At 36.9% G+C, this 22275-nt stretch overlaps 2 protein-coding genes across 2 annotated transcripts; both read right to left on the bottom strand.

The window, feature by feature from the left end:
• Positions 1-6872: 6872 nt before the first annotated feature.
• Positions 6873-8580, bottom strand: LOC133818663 (F-box protein SKIP22-like). Its single transcript, XM_062251711.1, has one exon. It carries the CDS (start codon positions 8460-8462, stop codon positions 7317-7319), a length of 1146 nt encoding a protein of 381 aa, XP_062107695.1. The 5' UTR covers positions 8463-8580; the 3' UTR covers positions 6873-7316.
• Positions 8581-9819: 1239 nt separating this feature from the next.
• Positions 9820-12923, bottom strand: LOC133789274 (probable zinc metallopeptidase EGY3, chloroplastic). Its single transcript, XM_062227052.1, has 6 exons — positions 12190-12923; positions 11435-11632; positions 11058-11282; positions 10747-10985; positions 10459-10613; positions 9820-10374 (listed from the first exon to the last, which is right to left on the bottom strand). Exons 1-6 carry the CDS (start codon positions 12739-12741, stop codon positions 10019-10021), a joined length of 1725 nt encoding a protein of 574 aa, XP_062083036.1. The 5' UTR covers positions 12742-12923; the 3' UTR covers positions 9820-10018.
• Between the last annotated feature and the right edge of the window lie 9352 nt (positions 12924-22275).

The raw sequence follows: 22275 nt of genomic DNA on the forward strand, positions 1-22275 counted from the left end.
GGCTCCCAACTGACGATCCTTATCATCAAAGGTAATGCATGCCATACAAGAAGTATGTGTCTCGAGTGATGTAGGTTTTATTGGCTCTATCTTCTCCGTATAAAATTCTGGACTTGTCAATGCAACAGCAAACGCATTTCTATGCTCATGAGACATTTGCAATGCATCGTGAACACTCAAGAGAGCAGGGATGCGCTTTAGATGAGCCAATATGCCATATTTTGCTCGCGTCATTTCGTTTTCACCAGTGCTTTTGTCTCTTCGACCGTCATTAATGAATTCTTTATTGGTCAAAGATGAAGGCTTTTGAAGGTCTTGTTTAGCTTTTTCAAGCTCTTTCGCTTCTTTTTCCTTCTTTGCGACAATTTTACGCCGCATATCTTGCAAGGTAATTTCATCTACCTCCTTTTCATTTTCTGACGAGGTAGATTCATGACCTTCTTCTGCCAGTAAACCCATGCAGCAATCTGATACACTGTCGTCACCAACAACCATCTTTTTCCGTAACTCTTCTGGTAAAAACTCCTCCAGAGTTACTAGATTTCGTTTTGGTTGTTCAATCCCATTTCCTTTTAAAAAAACTTTTTGCTTTCCAGCCCTTCTCTTATTCTTGTGATTCTTTGTCTGTGGTCTACTCCAAAATTTGACTCCGGAATTTCCAGATGAATTCCGAGATGGACTTTTAATTTTTGTGGACTTTTTTCGAGTACACGTTTTCCATGTACTTTCCGAATCCTCTTCAATGTCATACCAATCATCCCAAATTTCTAGATTGGGCTCTGTCATGAGCTCATACAAAGTAGGAACATTTGGATTTCCTGGCTTTGGCATGTCTGAGTGAGCTTGAACTATTGTAACTTCCTTATCAACTTCAAATGCCACAGAAATTACGTCCTTTTGTGTAGGATCGTTTGGTAATTGGTCATTTTCCGCTAAGGAAGTCGTATTTGTCGCCGCTTTTCCAAGAGAAGAGTCAATTTCGATTTCCTTTCTCTTGATCATGCCTTCGATAATATTTTTGAGGATGTAGCAATCCGTCAGTGGATGGCTCATAATTCGATGATACCGACAATAATTTGGGTCATTTGTCATATTTACTTCATTGGGTCGTTTAGGCTCGGGCAGTCTTATTGCCTTAGCTTTTAACAGCTCGTCAAAAATTTGGTCAACATCATCATCATCAAATGAGTATTTGACCTCCTTTCTCTCTTCGAGAGTCAATTTATTTTGTGGCTCTCGTGCCTTCCCTTGGTCCTTGTTATTGCCAGTATTGACAAAAGTGGCCATTGATTCACTCTTCTTCAATGGCTTTTTATTGTTGAATCTTGGGCAGGGTCTGCCAGCCTTCTGCCGAGCAATTTGTATTTCGACATTGCACGCCTTTGAGACAAGCTCGTTGAAAGTTTTTGGCTCTACTCTGCTCACGAAGGTAGCCACCTCAGGGTTGAGGTTTCTAGCACACATTGAAACCGCAGCTTGTTCCGATAACCTTTCTGGACATTGAAGATTAAGATTTCTCCATCTCGTTATGAATTCATTGGAATTTTCACTGGCTCGTTGCTTCGTTTCCACCAGATCATGGATGCTTATGGTCTTTTTTGAACTCACAAACTGGGCCAGAAATGCTTTTTGCATGTCATCCCAGGTATTTATGGATCCTGGGGGTAGTTGAGTGTACCAGGTAAACGCTGCCTCTTTTAGCTACTGCACAAATTGTCTAATCAACAGTGCGTCTGATTTGGCAGATTCACCACATGCAGAAGTGAAATATGCCAAATGCTCGTGAGGAGAACCGTTAATTCCATCAAACTTTTGTCTGACGTAGTTTGGTGGAAACAGGATTTTGTCATAGTAAGCCGGGTATGGCTTATGATATCCCAGAATAGGCATGCTTGTCGCAGCTTGGTATTCTCGAATACTCTCCATGATAAAAGCCTTTAAGTCTTGTTGTGGTTGAACACCGGCTAGTTGTGGTTGCACACCAGACAGTGACAGTTGTGTATTGCCTACGGGCGGTGCTGAAGATGATGAATTTTGCCCGATATCACTCTCTTTTTGTCTCATGTTAACTTGCTGAGCTAATTGTGTTGAGAGTCAGGCTACTTCTTCATCCCTCTCGCCCAATAGTCTTTGAAGTTCCAGGACTTTCTCTTCACTAATGATTGTCCCAGTTACTAACACTGGCATATTTTTGTCATTGCCAATTGTTAGTGCTTCGAATTGAGTAATGAGATCATCCGACACCTCCTTACTTTGTTTGGCACAAAGAGTATCTTTTAGAGAATGTTCAGATATGCCACTCCTCTCTTCCTGAGCAAGGGGGTTCACAGATTCTTGAACGGGAGTTGAACGCATGACACGGGCTCTCGATCGAGTTACGAGTCCTGTATAGGGTGTAGGCTCGATATTTGAAGTGACTCTTTTTGGTCAATATCCCTGAAGGAACACCCAGTCACCATGTTGTCTTAGGAACGGATTAGGGTTTGCTTTGGGAGATCTTACATTGTCACTTCTAGCCTTCTTTGAGAGGGTAGGAGACACTGTACACCCTTCATTTAGTCTTAGACGTAATAATGGGTGTTCACTGTCCTCAACGGATACCCTCTGTTGGCCTTGATGTCTGGCATGTATCACGATCGCAGGCTTGATCAGCCCATCCCTTATCAATTCCCGTGTTTCAAGAGGATTTGGCGAGGGTGATATTGTTATTGCCTTCTTGTCTCTTGTTCCTTTCCCGCTCTTGTTGCCTTCCTGCCGCCTAGTGTTCGTGAAACCGGCTTTGCTTCAGTTTCCTTTGCAGCAATAACCATCACCGAAGCGACAATGGGCAAGAAAATCGGGATGGAACCGATCATGATACACTCCTGCCCCCATTCCTTCTGTGTGGTTATGGAACAACCTTTGGTTGTTGGCTTCTCTTCCGCCTTACCAACCTTTGAAATGGATCTCTTCATTGATCGGGTTTGCCTCTTTTTGAAGCCTTGCGCAGCTTTGCCTCTCAAGGCTTGCCGAGTCTTAGAGACATCCTTCACAACTTTTCCTTTTCCAGCCTTTCTAGCTGGTGTAGATTTCTTCTTATCCTCTGCAGGTTTGGGTACGCTATATGAAATGGGTACCCGATCAATAGAGAATGCCGCCAGGAAGCGATTCTTTTTCTCTCCTTGGTTAGAAGAGGTCGTTGGTAACTTGTGGAAGTAAATTGTCACTTGTGGCGCCATTTTTCCTAAAAACGATAAACACAATTAGCACCAAAAAAAATTTTAAGTTCAAGAATAGCCATCATAGTTGGAGATGAAAAGGAGAATGGGTCCCACCGGGTGTGCCAAAAATCATATTGAACAAAATTTTAAAATTTAATATGTTAAAATTAATGCCAAACACATTTTCGCCTATGCCAATTTTATAGCATAAGAGTTTATTAATTTGAGTTCGACCCATCCAAGATTATAAGATTACTACCCTTTTTCTTTAAAGGAAAACCTTTTAATTCCAATTATGATGATATTAAGTACTTGTGTAATTTTGGGAAAATTTTGAGGAATTTGGAATTGCAACTGCACTCAGTAAATTTGACTGACTGAGCTGCCTACATACCTTCTTTATGAATGATCAAGTCACTTGTAGTTCTAGATGGATATTTTGGAAAATGAGTAGAAAAATTCCGGTAAATGACCATTCGTAGGAATTCATGGTATTTTTAGAGATTTATAAAACTCCGGTAGATGACCATATCATAGAATTATTTAGTGTTTTGGAAGTGTAGAAAAATAAATTCCGTGGTGAAGGACCTTTTATGGAATTTTGAGAATTGTGTTTGATATTTGAGAATTTTTTTTAGGAATTTGTGGTTCATGTGACTGCACTTAATTTTAGCGACTAAGTTGCCTACGTATCTTTTAGAGGAATCAAGTCAAACGTAGTTCAGACATTTGATATTTTAGAAATTTTGAGATTGACAACCTTACTTTGAAATTTGGGTACTCTTATTTTAGAGATGCTTTGAAATTTTTTTTTTTTTTTTGAATTTTGAGGCGAAAGACTTTTTTTTTTTATAAAAAAAAATACCATTTTATATGGTTTTGTATTTACTTTAGTGCACTTTTGAATTTTTGAGGTAAAAGACCTCTTTTTGGGATTTTAGTGAGGTAAATGACCTCTTTGAGATACCATTTAAAATGTATTTTACCATTTCAAATGATTTAATGAGCTCATTTGGGATCTGGAAATTTCATACCATTTCATATGGTTTTATAATTTGGTCATTTTTGTGACAATTTTATGTCTTGAAATCTCTTTATATATATATTTTTTATCAATAATTTATTTTTATATATAAAGATATTATTTGACCAATATTTTAAATGATTATTCCAAAATTTGTGGGGAATAATCTAAAAATTTTATATCAGATAATATCATTATTTTAAAATTCAAATTTTATTTTTAACTTTGAATTTAAAATTTTGAGATAAAATCTAACTGTATAGATATTTATAAGATAATATAATTATTTTATATTCTACAATCTAATTTGAATTTAGGATTTAAAGATATCATCTTTTACTTATTTAAACGTTCCACCATACTCAACATAATGTATTATTCAAAGTTCTCTAAATTTGAGAAACACAAGTGAAGCACATATTTGAATAAGTATGTTTATTCTCCTTGATTGTTTTATACCATAAATGATCAAAAAAATTCTTTTTTTAATCTCTTATGTTCAGGAGACGACGAAAATTTAATTGTGACCTCCATTTATTTTCGATTTTGTCCATTGTGGTACGTTCTTAAATATGTAGATCAGGTCAAATATTTATATTTATGATGCTATGATATTGTGAAATGCATACGCATAACACGGACTGCTATATATATTGTTCACTTTAGACTATATATTTAAGGTTCAACAACCCACATCACGTTACTGCATTTGTTTCATTTCTAACACTCATATACGTATATACATATAATAAATACACTGTACATGCTTTGTATACACACATACATATATTTATGTATATATATTCCGTTAAAGTGTTATTGCATATAATCATGATTTTCCTTGAAATAGGTATTCATACTCCCCCACACACACATATATATATATAATTCATATTGTATATGAATGTGTATATGCATGGGTATTCCATGTCTAAATTGGATAGAGACAATGGGCTTTGAAACCTTGAAACCATATTTGGGCAAAATGTTTTTTTTTTATTTTTTTTCTTTTTACATTTGCCACAATTCTATTTGGGCTTTGGAGAAACACAGTTTTTCTGTTGGACACTATCAAAACGCACAACTTTGGTGGACTTTAGATTATAACAGTATAAATCTTTTCATAGATTTGTATGTGTATATTCGTATTCATCTTTCCTTAATATGTGTATACATATATGTATATCACGATTCTTTTTTTTTTTTGTGAATCATGATAATCTTTCTTATTATTTTTTCTTTGACCAATGTTATCATATACACATACGGTTATATATCCATATGAATATATGGCATTTTAGTTGTTGCAACTTTTGTAATTTGGCTTTACAAAGCCTATGATTAGGCAATAAGCCAATAAGAAATTTATTTTAGACAATTTCTTTGATAAGCCGATTAATTTTGTTTAACGGTTTTTTTTTCATCAAAATTAGGATTTTGTGATAACTTTGACAACATAACAGTCTAACAAAAAATTAAGGACAAAATGTATGCATTCTATAGATTTAGAGCAGAATGAGTGCATTCAGTATATTTGTAGCGGAATGAGTGCATTCCATAGATTTGTAATGGAATGAGTGCATTCCATAAAATTTTGGATGAGTGCATCCATAGATTTGTAGTAGAATGAGTGCATCCCATAGATTTTTTAGATGAGTGCATCCGTCAATTTTAGATGAAGAGAAAAGAATGAATGCATTCCATCATGGAGCAAGAAAGGGCTTAGGAAGAAGAAGAAATACAAATTTAGGGATAGATATTTACCTGTGAAACCTTGAGGATTTTTTTCTCTGTTTCTTTCGTGATGCAAAATATCAATTTTCTCTTTTCTTCTCCTCTCTTTCTTCTCTTCTCTTTTCTGTCTGATTTTGTTCTACTCTTTTGTAGACTTAATATTTTTTTTTTTTTGAATAATGTAGACTTAATATTTAAGTTAAAGTAAAAAGAAAATAGAGAGGGTGAAGAGTGGTCAAAATGGGAAGTGAGAAAATGGAGAGAATAGTGGAGATATTTTTTCCACTTTTTCTCATTCACCCCAAACTGATTCTTTTATTTTTCTTTTATTATTATTATTATTATTTTATTTATTAATAATGATAATAAAAATAAAAACAAAAAAAAAACGGTTCAACAGAACATCAGATTTTTATTCATGATAGACAGTTGAAAATATACAGAGCTGAATTTAATTAAAAATTATTGTTTATAAATATTATATATAATTTTGTGTGTAGCATTACTCGGAAAAGAATGTTAAGATTGTGATACTTTCTATTTTGTCTCAAATTACTATTTGTTCTTTTTGGAGTTTGACACTTATATGTCCTTAGGTACATATTTCTTGTGTTCCTGTGCTATGTGAGTGTAACATTGTTGTTACTAACCAAACGTGTACTTTTTAGACAAATAATGAATTTGACTTGATTTGAAAAAATTCTACTTTGTATTGCAACAATATGGTTTTTTGTCAAAACAATAATATATGCAACATTTATTAAATTAATGACAGTTTCTGTACATGAATTCAATATTATTTAAGGAAGCTGAATTTTTTGAGCCAAAAATTGGCCATCACAACAAATTGGATTCAAAAAGTCAAATGGTAGAAGAAAATCAGTTTAGATCTTATACCAATATGGACTATAATTTAATGTCATACAATGGCAGAGATACACATACAAGAAAACTACCTACAATGTTTGAAAGCAAAACCTTTGCTTACTTGAAATCTTCCATTCGAGAAATAACTTACAACCAAAAACGCTTCTATATAGACAAACATAAACATTTAAAATAAGTCTAGACCTATACCAACGTTGCTATCTAAGCAAGAATAACAACATAATATATACAATCCACAAATGATTGAAAGTAAAACCTTTGCTAGCTAAAACTTTCATTTGAGCAAGAACTTGCAACCAAAAAAAGGCTTCTATATTTCTATATATTGACAAACATGGACACCAAAACTAAAAGCAATATAGAGCACACTAGCTTAGCCCAGAAAATGAAAAGGTCCTCTGGCTGAGAAAAGCTCACCTGATCTTCCAAATGTGAGACGATGAGCACGAACACAGAAACTGTCATGAACTTCAAAAAAAGGAAAAGTAAAATGGAATCAGTCCAATTCTCCTCTCCTCTTCCTCCTTTCTCTTACTAGTAAATGTCTTCTTCCAATGGGAGACTACTTCCACTTCTAATCCTATCTCAATTCCAAACTTCTCCTCAAACTTATTCTTCCACAAATCATTGTTGCTTGACACGTAGTACAGTTCCTTGCTTACACACCCCATTTTAGCGATTTGGGCAGCCGGAAGCAACTCCAAAATCTTCATTTGAAGCTCAGACGGGAGTCCCATGAAACATGGTGGAGAGGGCAATCCTGCCTCTGCACAAAGATCAATCAACAGAGGAGACACAAGCTTGTCCTTCACCATTTTCCAGAACTCGTAAACTTGTCTTTCAGAATCACCAATACTCGACACAAAATTATGTTGATCTAAACATAACCGGTACGTTTCTGATCTTAGACCACCACTAGTTAAAGACCCAAAAACAATGACAAAACGCCCCATGATCTGAAACTTCAAAACAACTGTTTCAATCACATGTGAAGTAGAATCTTCATTTTTGCTCAGAATCTCAGGCAGGGTATAGTGAAACTGAGGTGAAAATGCCATGAAAGGCTTCCAATTGTCGAGACCAGAAAATTTATCAACCCGAGTACCCGAAACCGAGTCGAACCTAAGAAGCCCAGATTCTAAAAGAACTGAATGAACTGCAATCACCATTAGTTTGTGATCATGAAACTTACTCCCCACGCTACCTACATACTTGCTCTCAGTTTCCAAACTTTCAATCCCAAAACCCTCTTCCCCTTCACACATATAGAAATTTGAACCCTCCCCATTAACCATATCGGATTCATTACCATCAAGAGTAGAATCGAGATTATTCACCAGAAACTTCTCATTCAGGGGAGTCGGCCCACCATCGATATTGCTTCGGTTCTCCATCATCACAGTAAACTCCGAATTAGGAAATGGAGATTCAGGGACAACGGAATAGAGAATCAGGTCACCAGAAACGATACCTAGGGAGTGAAGCGAATCGTGAGGAGAAGAAGCGAAGAGCTCGTCGTTCCAGTTGAGGAAGAGGCGGAGAGAAAGAAGAAGATGATGATGATGATGAAATTGACTGAGCAATGACGTCCTTGAATTGGAGAAGAGAAGAAGCATCAAAGACCTCGATTCTGAGGGTCTCTTTGGATCTCAATGGGATCTCACTCTGAGTTTCATGGCCTCTGGCTATGGGTTTTTCAGTAGAGAAAACAGAGTTTTTCTTTGGGATGCTAATCACGCCTGGTTTAGACACTATTTTATACTCTCATTTATTCGAATAATAATAATTTAGTATAAATGAGAGAATGTTTATATCTACCAAGAATGTTGCTATTAGGCAACCTACAGTGAACAACAAAACATAAAGTGAATGATACAATATTGGTGAATGATACAATATTGGTGAATGATACTCGATTTTATTATTAAATTAGATTGTATGAGTTTTGATTATAATGTTGGGTACCAATAGTAGCGATATTATTCCTCCTTACTAAAAATCCATATGGGAAACACTCTACTCATTTATTTTGTATTTTAATAACATTGAAAGTGATTGTTGAAATGTCAAACAATCTACTCATTTATGTATCAAAGTATATTTTATATTTTAATAATATTAGAAGTGATTATTCATGGGATTGCTTGTTACCCCCAAGATTGTAATTTTTTTGACACTCCAATGATAATGGCCTCTTCTTATCTTTGACCCCAACAAAGTCAAATGGTTTATATGGAAAGTGTAATGATATCATTCCAACAACAATAATATAACAAAAACATCATGTCCCATGTCTTTCTAATAAGGCTGGGATTTTGATGATAGATATTTAAGGTTGCAAATCCAAATATATATTATTGTGAGAGTAATGCTAGTGCCCCATATGCATTATTTGTAATACTTTGACTTGCTTTAGATTTTAGGGTACGTTTTAGTTTAGTTGTCAGCAATGAATACAGTCACTATAAAATATGAATGATAATAAAATTAGAGATTGAATAGAATGAAATTTAGAGCCATTAACAAAATAATGACTTCTTGTGTTTCACTAAAATAGAGAAAAAATTGGAATTAGTTTATAACGTCTTCAATTGAAACCAAACCACAAAAATTGAATAAAATTTGATTTTTTTCCATTTCATTCTTTTTTTTTTTCGATCAAACATTATCTTAGTCACAAATTAATTCTAGTTAATCACTAGATGCAACTTTAATGGAGTGTCAAAAAGTATTACAATATGTTATATTTGATATTATAATAAATTTCATATTTTAATATTATAACTAATTAATATGATTTATTGATTACTATAAATTTTATTCTTATAATTTGGACAATTAAAAACATGAAAAATAAATATTTGTATATTCTCAATAAATATTAAATTATTACAATTTATAAATATTGAATTAAATAAGCATTAACTCAGTTTTTTGCTAAATTTAAACAGTATTTGATTATTCATCTTGTACTTTCATTTGCAAACATATTCATATGCCGTTGGTCTTTTCTTTTTTAAGATCAAATGGCTTTCTTTCACCTTTACAAATTAGTCATGCAAAGGAAAACTATACAATAGATGAGTGTATTATAGATAAATACAGAAACTATTATACACTTGAATATTGAAAACATTGGCTGGTTCTATATACTCTATACAAATTAAAGTATCTACATATCACCCCTGAAAAAGGGTCCACTGAAGAAGGAGCTTGAGAATGTGCCCCCTCCATTAGGGAAAAGAGTGAGGAAACAGATGAGGCCAAGCACCAATCCCCAAGCGTACCTGTCATCTTCCAAGGGTGTGATTTCGTCTTTGGCGGGTAGCTCTTCACCACCTCGAAAAAACGTTGCAAATAGACCCCAAGCCAAGCAGAGAACACTTCCACTCAACCCTCCAATGCCGAGCAGAAGCGAGGTAGCAAAAGAGAGCAGCGTGGCTGTACTTCTTCCGAACATGGCCTGCGCTATGCGACCTCCTTCGAGCCTTCCACAAGGCAACAGGTTAAGAGATGTCACCACCATTCCTGCATAAAAATGGTCAGGAGAGGCATTTCATGACTGATCATTATAGATGGGTTATGCTAAGTCCATACTTTTTAAGTACTAACCTAAAAGTCCAGCAAAGGCCAGGGGATCCACAGGAACTCCAACACCTTCTACTGCGTATGGTAATACATTTCCAAGGTCATCTGTGTAAGGCCCGACAACAAATTGGATAAATGAAAGCAATGGGTTGTTATAGAAGAACTGAGGCCTTATGTATCTGCAAGAGAAGAGAAGAAGAACAAGAGGAGTTCAAATGATGGCCTAGCTAAGCTATACTCAACAGCAAAGTAAATGAAGTATGAGGCTTTCGGTAATATATGAATTCTTTCATAGTTTGATAAGTGGCATACAATGCATTATCACCCCCATTGAAACTGCCATCGGCCACAAAAGCTGCAACAGCAAGCGCCAGTGATGTCAAATATGCACTAGCAGTGCGTGCCACTGGAATATCAAAAAGAGCTTTCTTGTTTGGTAGCAGTGATTCATAGTTATTCATCACTCCCAAACACCCTGTCCAATTCGATGGTACAAGAAAAGATGGGCTCAGTTTTACACCATAACGAGCTGCTGTTAATCTTGTAGCTATCTGCATAAGACAAACTTGTTAGAAGGCAAAACATATCTCATCAAAGCATAGGAGATAATAATAATAACATACCTCAGAAACTCCCAAAATGGAAATGAAGCCACCAAAGAGAGGCACAACATCTGAAATGTAGTCATCCCATGTAGCATCAGGTTTCAGGAAAAAGCCACTCATCAAAGCTATTGTCCCAAAAGTTGTAACACATAAGGCTATTGCACTAATGTAACCCCAAGGAGTACTGAGCTTGGTTAACTCAAACTGAAGATCAATTTCTGCTTTGGGCTGAACTACACATGCCTAAGTAAACACGAGAACAAGAAATGAGAATCTTCACTAATAAAAGGAGGAAAGCAAGAAAGAACAAAAACAGATACATCTATGATATTTGAGGACGAATACAACATAAGAAGTAGAGCAAAACTTAGAAACATAAGTGAGTGTATGAGTACCTGTTTTGTGATGTCATTTGCTTTTTCCTCCATGAACCACACAACTACATCCCTTCCAGCTGCCTCAGAGAGCTTTTTCTCCAATTTAGGAATGACCTCTTCAATGGGTTTCCTCAAATTCCCAATAAAAATGCCCCCATCTCCAAATCTCCGAACATCAGTAGCAAAAAATGTATCAAACCCAAAACAGCTCTTCAACTGCAATATCAAGTTAAACATAGTAAAGGAACAGCACATGGTTTTGTTCTTTACATATATTTACCGCAACAAATTATCAATATAAAATGGTAATGTTATGAAGCAACAAGCTATAAAGCTTAAATGTCATGTTTCAAAGTAAGATTGGATTGATTTTGCTATATCTTTAGAGTGAACATTAAAAATATTAATCCAACAGCCTAATTAATTCACCTAACATGACATAACTTAGTTCCAATCCAATATTTGTGTATATCAATTGTGAAGAAAAAAATTACACCTTTCGATCCGTTTTTTTTCTCCTAATTTATTATTTTCAAATGATCATCTCATTAGTTCTTCAATAAAAAATTTCTTTTTCATATTTCTTAATCTTTTTTGTTTTTGTCAGGAATAGACTTTACTATTCTCATATTTCTGAATCTAATACAATCCAACCTAACCAAGCTTTATAAAACAAATAGTACAAATAATTCCTAAAATAATCAAACGACTGAATCATTAATATTTAGCTAATACCCTTTTGAAAGAAAAATACTTGGAGCTAAAGCAAGTACCTTGTTGAGGTCAAGAGCTTTAAAGGTCCCCTCAGCTTGCTCCAATCTCTCTTTCTCTTTATTCAAGCTATCACGTACAATTCTGTTAAAGAAAGCTACAAGTGGGTTACCACTGTTTTCCCTGTCAAGCTCCTTGAGCTTCCTATCCGCCCTTTTCTTCTCCAACTTTATGGCCGCTTCAATGGAAGGATTCCCCATGAACTTCTTGAACTCCTCGTCCGTTTTCCAATCCTTCTCTTGCTCTTCTTCACCTCTAGTTTTAGCCTCTTCTTTACCACTCTCAACTTCTTCACTCTTCTTGATATCAGTACTGCTTTCGCTGCTTTCCATCTCAGAAACAGCAGTAGTAGAAGAAGAAGTGGGTTTGTTGTCTGTCTCGGCTTTAATTGAGAATCTGAGAGGTTTTCTTGAACAGGGTTTGGAAGATGGAGAAAAAGAGAATTGGGTATTGTTGCAAAAACGATTTTTGGTTGAAGAAGTAGCATGGCTCTTGTTGTTGAGGTGCCATGGTGACATAGAAGAATGCGAGGCAGAGAAGAGAGTAGTCGCCATTGGAGTTGGAGAGGTTGTTCAATGGTGAAATGCGAGACGAGGGAGGCCATGGGAGTGGGAGGGTGGAGAAAAAGGAGTCGTCGGAAGCAGGGAGAGAGTGATCAAAGAGTCTAGAAGGTTGGAGAAGTGAGACAGGTGGAGTAGTTTGTTGAAGGTAATGCCAAAGAGAGACCATACCCCACTCCCATGACGCTACCGGAAACAACTGTGTTTTTGTGGTTACGAATTTATATGAAATCCATTTAATGTCAAATTTTGGATTACGATACTAACTTTTCTATATTTGGATAAGAATTAATAATAGGATATTTAATTGAGAAATTTTCTAAACTAATTAATGTTGCTTTTATGTCTATTTTTTGTGCTACATTGATAATTTCGCCAATTTTTTTTTTTTTGAGTTGGCATATATATATTTAATTATTACATTTTTGTTGTAGCTGTCCACTTTGGATATTTAATGTTCGCTAGGATCGTGTGGTATTAATTTAGGGATACCGTAATTTCAACTTCTTTTACATTTTTACGGTAGTTTTTTTGTTTCCCATTTTTGGGTTAACATTAATTCTTTAATCCATTTATACGACTTCTCATTCCTCCGCTTCCTTGCCAAAACCAGACCCATTTTCTACTTCTCTTTTTCTTTCACTTTCCTTGCCAAAACCAGTTCATCTTTCTCGTCGGCAACCACCCATGGCCGCTGCACTTTGGAGACCCAAGAACCCCGCCACCCACGCAAACTCTCTCTTATTTTCTCTACAGCAACCATCACCACCACCTGACTTTGGAGAAGCCAGATCGCCGCCACACACATTACTTGGTCCTCCATCATCAACGTTGATGTTGAGCTTCACTTCCGCAGTAGAAAGTCGGGTCAAGGCTCATATTTGTCTCTAACCCATTTTTTTTAGTATGGAAAGATCATAGATAAGTCAATTAAGGTTAGTGATTTAAATGGGTTTGTGATATTCCACAAAAGCAAAATAAAATGGAACGAAATTACCGAACAATATTTTCTGGCTGAGTCGCGGACAAAGTCGCTCTCTTTAAGACGTTTCGCGGCTCTGCCCCAAGTGTGCACGGCAGTCTATCAACCACGCCGTCTCCAGGATAAAACAGCCTCTGTACGAATCTTCCCTGCACCGAGAGGATCGTTCTTGTACACCCTTTATAAAAAATTGCTCTCAGAAAATTCTCGTAGAACCCAGAACCCAGTAAGAACAAAGGGAGCTCTCTGTTTGTATCTCTTATTTCCAAAATGGTTTTATCTTACTTATACACAGAAAAATCCCCAAAACGTCTAAAAACGTTTTTCTAATAAATCAGAGGAGGATTAAATGGCTAAAACGTTTATCTTAATTAAAATAAAAACCGTTTTTTGTTTTATTAAAGTGAATGTTTAAAATTTAAATGTTAAAAAAAATAAAACTTAAAAACGACACCACACCACACCACACCACCCAGCCAGCTCGGTCGGACGGACGGCGGCGGCGGCGCGTGTGGTGGTCAAGTGTGTGAGTCCTCACCCATTCGCACAAAACTGGGTACCCCTTGGGGCACACCCCAAGTCATTGCATTTGCAATATATATACACTCTATGAAGAGTGTTCCAAATCCATGTGGGACTTTTCCCATATCACACACAACTCTAATGTATCACTTTTTAATAATTCATTTAAAAGGTTCCAACAATCCCCCACTTGAATTTTTAAAAATATTTTCTCGAGCAATTTCAGAATCTATAAGATTGTGCATAAACAAATATATCTTTCGATTTGAACATTTGCGTAGTGAATACGATTTAGATTATACTAGAGTGACACGTAGTCTTGAACTCTATTTCTAACATTGTACCACGCACCAACCTTTCAAGGGTGTAATCAAAAAAGCCCGTGCGTTAATGGCCATGCACGTCTATCCCAGTATAGTGAATGCTCTAGAAATTTTGCCCAAATTCCATAGGAAGCGGCCCCACTTCCACATTCACATAGGTGAGTCTATCAAGAGTACTCCTGTAGCTCGGTACTCCACTCCACATAGAGTATAGATCTCATTAAGAGTTTCTATTAACTCATCCTCTCATCGCTTCAGGAATTCATGCTTCTATTTGCTTTAATGGAAATAGCATGATTCAACTCATATCACTTCACAACTTGTTATTACCCATTGAACCTAGTTCTTGGGATCTCCAGTCTTTAGGTTGGGTTACCATCATGAGTGATTCATCATTCTAAAGGCAATAGTCCCATTCCCTTCGATGTTTTAAGGACTTTCTCTCTAGCTAATCCTTTCGTCAAAGGATCTGCTAGGTTATCATCAGTGCGTACATGATCCACTCTAATAGCTCCTGTTGAGAGAAACTCTCTAACAGTACTATGCTTACGACGTATCTGTCGTCTCTTACCATTGTAATAACGGTTCTGAATTTTTGCAATAGCCGCGGTACTATCGCAGTGGATCAACACAGCTGGTATCGGTTTTTCCCATAAAGGGATCTCAGCTAGCAGGCTTCTCAGCCAACCTGCTTCTTCACTAGCTGTAGCTAGTGCTATCATTTCAGACTCCATGGTGGACTGTGCCAAAATAGTCTGTTTCTTAGATTTCCAGGAGACAGCTCCACCAGCTATACTAAAGATATAGCCACTTGTTGCTTTGGAGTCATCAGACAGAGAGTTCCAATCTGCATCACTATAACCTTCGAGAACAGCTGGAAACTTCTGATAATGTAATCCAAGGTTCATGGTTCTCTTTAGGTATCTCATGACCCTTTCAATAGCATGCCAATGCTCTATACTAGGTCTGCTAGTAAACCTACACAATAATCCCACGACATAGGCAATGTCGGGTCTAGTACAATCAGTGGCATATCGAAGACTGCCAATGATGCTCGCATATTCAGATTGTCTTACACCGTCACCAATGTTCTTAAATAACTTTACACTTGGATCATATGGTGTGCAAGCAAGTTTACAATCAAAGTAATTGTATTTCTTTAGAATCTTCTCAATATAGTGAGATTGATCCAAAGAAATTCCCTTTTCTGACCTAGTAATCTTAATACCAAGGATTACATTCGCTTCTCCGAGGTCCTTCATATCAAAGTTAGCACACAACAGAGATTTCACAACATTCACAGCATGGATATTCGAACCAAATATGAGCAAGTCATCCACATATAGACATACAATAGTGCAAATGTCATTATCAGATTTATAAAAGATGCATTTGTCACTTTCATTTACTTTAAATCCATGTGAGATAACTAAATTGTCAAATTTCTCATGCCATTGCTTAGGTGCCTGCTTAAGACCATACAGAGATTTATCTAACTTGCAAACCTTATGTTGGCCATGGATCACAAACCCTTCCGGTTGATCCATATAGATTTCTTCTTCTAATTCACCATTCAAAAAAGCAGTCTTAACATCCATTTGGTGAACAACTAGATTGTGAATTGCAGCTAGGGAAATCAAAACTCTAATGGATGTTATTCTCGTAACAGGTGAAAAGGTGTCAAAGAAATCTATGTTTTCTCTCTGCCTAAAACCCTTGGCTACCAAACGAGCTTTGTATTTTTCAACAGTACCATCGGGTTTCAATTTCTTTTTCAAGATCCACTTACAACCTATAGGCTTACAACCAGGAGGTAAATCAACTAAGTGCCACATTTTGTTAGACTCAAGAGACTCCATCTCATCATTTATTGCTTCTTGCCAGAGGTCAGCATCTAGAGAGCACAAGGCTTCTTGGAGGTTAGCAGGATCCTCCTCTAATGTATAGACATAGAAATCAGAACCATAATCTTTAGCAACTCTAGTTCTCTTACTTCTCCTAGGTTCTGATTCTCTATCCTCAATATGTTCATTATTCCTAATCACAGGAATGTTGCTAGTAGATGCGCCCCCACTATTTCTCAATTTAAAAGGGAATCTATGTTCATAAAAATCAGCATCATTTGATTCCACAATAACATGCGCATTTAAATCATAGAACCTATATGCCTTACTATTCATTGCATATCCGATAAATACACATTCATAGGCTCTACTTGCTAGTTTAATTCTCTTAGGATCAGGAATACGAACATAAGCCAGACAACCCCAAGTTCTAAAATAAGACAGGTTAGGCTGCCTATTTTTCAAGATCTCATAAGGTGAAACTTTACTTTTAGACTTAGGAACTCTATTAAGCACATAACAAACAGTCAAAAGAATTTCACCCCACCAAAGAGATGCAGCACCAGAATTCAATAAAATAGCCACAACAGATTTAGTAAAAGTTCGATTCTTCCTTTCAGCTTTACCGTTCATTTCAGGTGAATATGGTGCAGTGGTTTCGTGTACAATGCCATGTGAATTATAAAACTCAATAAACATGTTTGAATCATATTCAGTTCCTCTATCACTACGAAACCTTTTAATTTTCTTATTGAATTGATTCTCAATTTCAGTCACAAATAATTTGAACATGTCAAGCGCATCACTTTTATTTTTCATCAAGTACACATAAGTAAAGTCAGAACAATCATCAATAAAAGTGATAAAATAACGTTTACCATTCCTAGTTAACGTTCCGTCAAGTTCACAAATATCTGAATGAATTAAATCTAGTGGCTCAGATTCTCTAGTAACAGACTTATGAGGAGTCTTAGTTATTTTTGCTTGACTACAAAAATCACATTTTTCAAAATCGTTTTCTGACACTTTAGGAATCAGTCCTATGTTACTCATGTTCTTAATAATGCGCTTATTCACATGACAAAGTCTAGCATGCCAACCATTAAAATCACACAACATATAAGCAGAAGGAGAAACTTTATTGGATTCAACATTTAACTTAAACATACCATCAGTAGCATAACCCTTCCCAACAAAAATACCATTCTTAGTGATGGTGTACAAATCAGCCCCAATAGTTTGAGTAAACCCAGCCTTATTAAGCAGAAAACCAGAAACCAGATTCTTTCTCATCTCAGGAGTATGCATTACATCTTTCAGTAATAAAGTCTTTCCTGAGGTAAACTTAAGCTCCACATTTCCCATCCCAGCAACAATAGTGGTGTGGGAATCTCCCAACAGCACTTTCTTATCATCAGCAACAGTGTATGTTTTAAACATAGCTCGATCATAGCAGACATGGCGAGAAGCGCCAGTGTCTACCCACCACCCATCTGATCCACCAATAAGGTTGATCTCAGAAATCATAGCTATAAAAGCTTCTTCAGTCAAGTTAGCCTGCGGAGCAGTGCTTGGCTTGTTCCTACACTTACGTGCCATATGACCTGGCTTGTTACAAACGTAACAAAGGAATTGTCCAGAGTCATTCTGTTTAGGTGGAGGCTGCTGCCTTCCATGTTGGTTCCTGTTATGGTTCAAATTCTGATTGATGTTTCGAGGATTGTGCTGGTTGTTGCGGTTGGAATTTGAATTCGAGTTGCGGTTCTGATTCTTAAAGGTTTTGCCATTTGGCTTCAGAACCGCAGGTGTGGGCTTCTTAGGGATGCTGTTAGAGACAACAAGCACCTCTTCTTTCTGGTCTTGTTTCCTTGCTTCCTCCTCGATACGAAGGCGGGTGATCAAACTTTCTAAGGAAAATTCCTTAGTCTTATGCCTGAGAACATTTTTAAAGTCCTTCCAAGAAGGAGGTAATTTGTCAATTAAAACAGCAACTTGAAACTGTTCATCAAGGGCCATATCTTCTGAGATAATCTCATGAGCAATTTTCTGAATTTCGTGAGATTGGGCCTCCACAGATTTATCATCAACCATCTGATACTTCAGGTAGCGACTAACAGCGTATTTTTTAGTCCCCGCCTCCTCTGTATCATATTTCTTTTGCAGCGCCTCCCAAATCTCCTTTGCTGACTTGTCTAAGTTATAATAGTCATAAAGATCATCAGATAAACCGTTGAGAATAAAATTCTTACATAGGAAATCGTTTTCCACCCAGGAGTCCAAGTCCTTCTGTTGCTTCTCACGTTCAGTCTGATTGTCCTTGTCGGTCGAGGCTTCAGGGACAACCGGCTTCAGAGCAGTGAGCACAAACGCCACCTTCTTCATGGTCAGATAAAAAAGCATCTTCTGTTTCCAACGCTTAAAGTGCAAACCCTCAAAGTGAAATGGCTTGTTAATATCAACAGAGGTAGAACCAGAAAATTCATCGGTCGCAGCCATAGCAGAACAGAACGTCTTAAAATTGATATTCCACAAAAGCAAAATAAAATGGAACGAAATTACCGAACAATATTTTCTGGCTGAGTCGCGGACAAAGTCGCTCTCTTTAAGACGTTTCGCGGCTCTGCCCCAAGTGTGCACGGCAGTCTATCAACCACGCCATCCCCAGGATAAAACAACCTCTGTACGAATCCTCCCTGCACCGAGAGGATTGTTCTTGTACACCCTTTATAAAAAATTGCTCTCAGAAAATTCTCGTAGAACCCAGTAAGAACAAAGGGAGCTCTCTGTTTGTATCTCTTATTTCCAAAATGGTTCTATCTTACTTATACACAGAAAAATCCCCAAAACGTCTAAAAACGTTTTTCTAATAAATCAGAGGAGGATTAAATGGCTAAAACGTTTATCTTAATTAAAATAAAAACCGTTTTTTGTTTTATTAAAGTGAACGTTTAAAATTTAAATAAAAAAGGGATAAACGTTTAGATACCTTGTTAAAAAAAATAAAACTTAAAAACGACACCACACCACCCAGCTCGGCTCGGTCGGACGGACGGCGGCGCGCGCGTGTGGTGGTCAAGTGTGTGAGTCCTCACCCATTCGCACAAAACTGGGTACCCCTTGGGGCACACCCCAAGTCATTGCATTTGCAATATATATACACTCTATGAAGAGTGTTCCAAATCCATGTGGGACTTTTCCCATATCACACACAACTCTAATGTATCACTTTTTAATAATTCATTTAAAAGGTTCCAACAGTTTGCTATTCCAAATCAAACTTTGTCACAGAGATTTTTAATTGATTCTTTCTTTACCACCCTGTTAAGGCTTAATAGTCTGAAAGTTCTTTGCCTCCTTGAATATGTTTAATTTTTTTTCTTTGGTTTAGTTCCACCTAAAATCTAAGAAATGGTGAAGCTTCAAACTTTTATAATGGACAACAATTTCTTAAATGGAATCTTTCCAAGTTGGTTTGACTCATTAGTTTATCTGAGTATTTGAAGTTTGAGCAACAACGAATTGATAGGTCCATTTCCATCTTCAGTTGAGAGAATAACCAATTGATATGAACATATATATACATAATGATATTGTTACATAACATATATGGATATATGTATGTAATATTCGTTTGTTCATTTTGTTGTGACCACACGCTGTTCGTTGAAATGCCTGAGTTAATTTTAATGCTTCATTTTAAGTTTGTTTGCAAGTTTGTTTGTCAATATTTGTTCATATAATTAAATAAAGGCTAATGAAACTCAAATAGAAGCCCACTACAACCCACTGCAACTCTTAATGTGAGTTATCCATATGAATTACGAATGCAACCACATGCAACCTTATGCAACACATGGCTAGTCCAAGTGCAAACCACTGCAACTCCTCATGTGAGTTATCCAAATGAATTACGAATGCAACCACATGTAACCTAAAACAACGCATGGCTAGTCCAAGTGCAACCCACTGCAACTCACTGCAACTCCTAATGTGAGTTATCCATATGAATTAAGAATGCAACCACATGCAACCTAAAGCAACACATGGCTAGTCCAAGTGCAATCCACTGCAACTCCTAATGTGAGTTATCGAAATGAATTACGAATGCAACCACATGCAACCTAAAGCAACACATGGCTAGTCCAAGTGCAACCTACTGCAACTCCTAATGTGAGTTATCCATATGAATTACGAATGCAACTCTATGCAACCTAAAGCAACACATGGCTAGTCCAAGTGCAACTCCTAATGTGAGTTATCCAAATAAATTACGAATGCAACCACATGCAACCTAAAGCAACACATGGCTAGTCCAAGTGCAACCCACTGCAACTCCTAATGTAAGTTATCCATATGAATTACGAATGCAACCATATGCAACCTAAAGCAACACATGGCTAGTCCAAGTGCAACCCACTGCAACTCCTAATGTGAGTTATCCAAATGAATTACGAATGCAATCACATGCAACCTAAAGCAACACATGGCTAGTCCAAGTGCAACCCACTGCAACTCCTAATGTGAGTTATCCATATGAATTAAGAATGCAACCACATGCAACCTAAAGCAACACATGGCTAGTCCAAGTGCAACCCACTGCAACTCCTAATGTGAGTTATCCAAATGAATTACGAATGCAACCACATGCAACCTAAAGCAACACATGGCTAGTCCAAGTGCAACCTACTACAACTCCTAATGTGAGTTATCCATATGAATTACAAATGCAACCCCATGCAAACTAAAGCAACACATGGCTAGTCCAAGTGCAACCACTGCAACTTCTAATGTGAGTTATCCAAATGAATTACGAATGCAACCACATGCAACCTAAAGCAACACATGGCTAGTCCCAGTGCAACCCGTTGCAACTCCTAATGTAAGTTATCCAAATGAATTACGAATGCAGCCACATGCAACCTAAAGCAATACATGGCTAGTCCAAGTGCAACCCACTGCAACTCCTAATGTGAGTTATCCATATGAATTAAGAAGTCAACCACATGCAACCTAAAGCAACACATGGCTAGTCCAAGTGCAACCCACTGCAACTCCTACTGTGAGTTATCCAAACGAATTACGAATGCAACCATATGCAACCTAAAGCAACACATGGCTAGTCCAAATGCAACCCACTGCAACTTCTAATGTGAGTTATCCAAATGAATTACGAATGCAACCACATGCAACCTAAAGCAACATATGGCTAGTCCCAGTGCAACCCGCTGCAACTCCTAATGTGAGTTATCCAAATGAATTACGAATGCAACCACATGCAACCTAAAGCAATACATGGCTAGTCCAAGTGCAACTCACTGCAACTCCTAATGTGAGTTATCCATATGAATTACGAATGCAACCTAATGTGAGTTATCCAAATGAATTACGAATGCAACCACATGCAACCTAAAGCAACACATGGCTAGTCCCAGTGCAACCCGCTGCAACTCCTAATGTGAGTTATCCAAATGAATTACGAATGCAACCACATGCAACCTAAAGCAACACATGGCTAGTCCAAGTGCAACCCACTGCAACTCACTGCAACTCCTAATGTGAGTTATCCATATGAATTACGAATGCAACCATATGCAACCTAAAGCAACACATGGCTAGTCCAAGTGCAACCCACTGAACTTCTAATGTGAGTTATCCAAATGAATTATGAATGCAACCACATGCAACCTAAAGCAACACATGGCTAGTCCCAGTGCAACCCGCTGCGACTCCTAATGTGAGTTATCCAAATGAATTACGAATGCAACCACATGCAACCTAAAGCAACACATGGCTAGTCCAAGTGCAACCCACTGCAACTCCTAATGTGAGTTATCCATATGAATTAAGAATGCAACCA

This window comes from Humulus lupulus, chromosome 1 (genome assembly GCF_963169125.1).
Source record: "Humulus lupulus chromosome 1, drHumLupu1.1, whole genome shotgun sequence".
Lineage (NCBI taxonomy): Eukaryota > Viridiplantae > Streptophyta > Magnoliopsida > Rosales > Cannabaceae > Humulus > Humulus lupulus.

Bases quoted from the DNA above. Each gene is read 5' to 3' on its own strand.
- LOC133818663 (XM_062251711.1), bottom strand. From the start codon at position 8,462: ATGCTTCTTCTCTTCTCCAATTCAAGGACGTCATTGCTCAGTCAATTT.
- LOC133789274 (XM_062227052.1), bottom strand. From the start codon at position 12,741: ATGGCGACTACTCTCTTCTCTGCCTCGCATTCTTCTATGTCACCATGG. The intron at 10,986-11,057 runs GTATGTTATTAT...TGTCTTATGCAG, and splicing joins CCATTTTGGGAGTTTCTGAG to ATAGCTACAAGATTAACAGC. The intron at 10,375-10,458 runs GTTAGTACTTAA...ATTTTTATGCAG, and splicing joins GGCCTTTGCTGGACTTTTAG to GAATGGTGGTGACATCTCTT.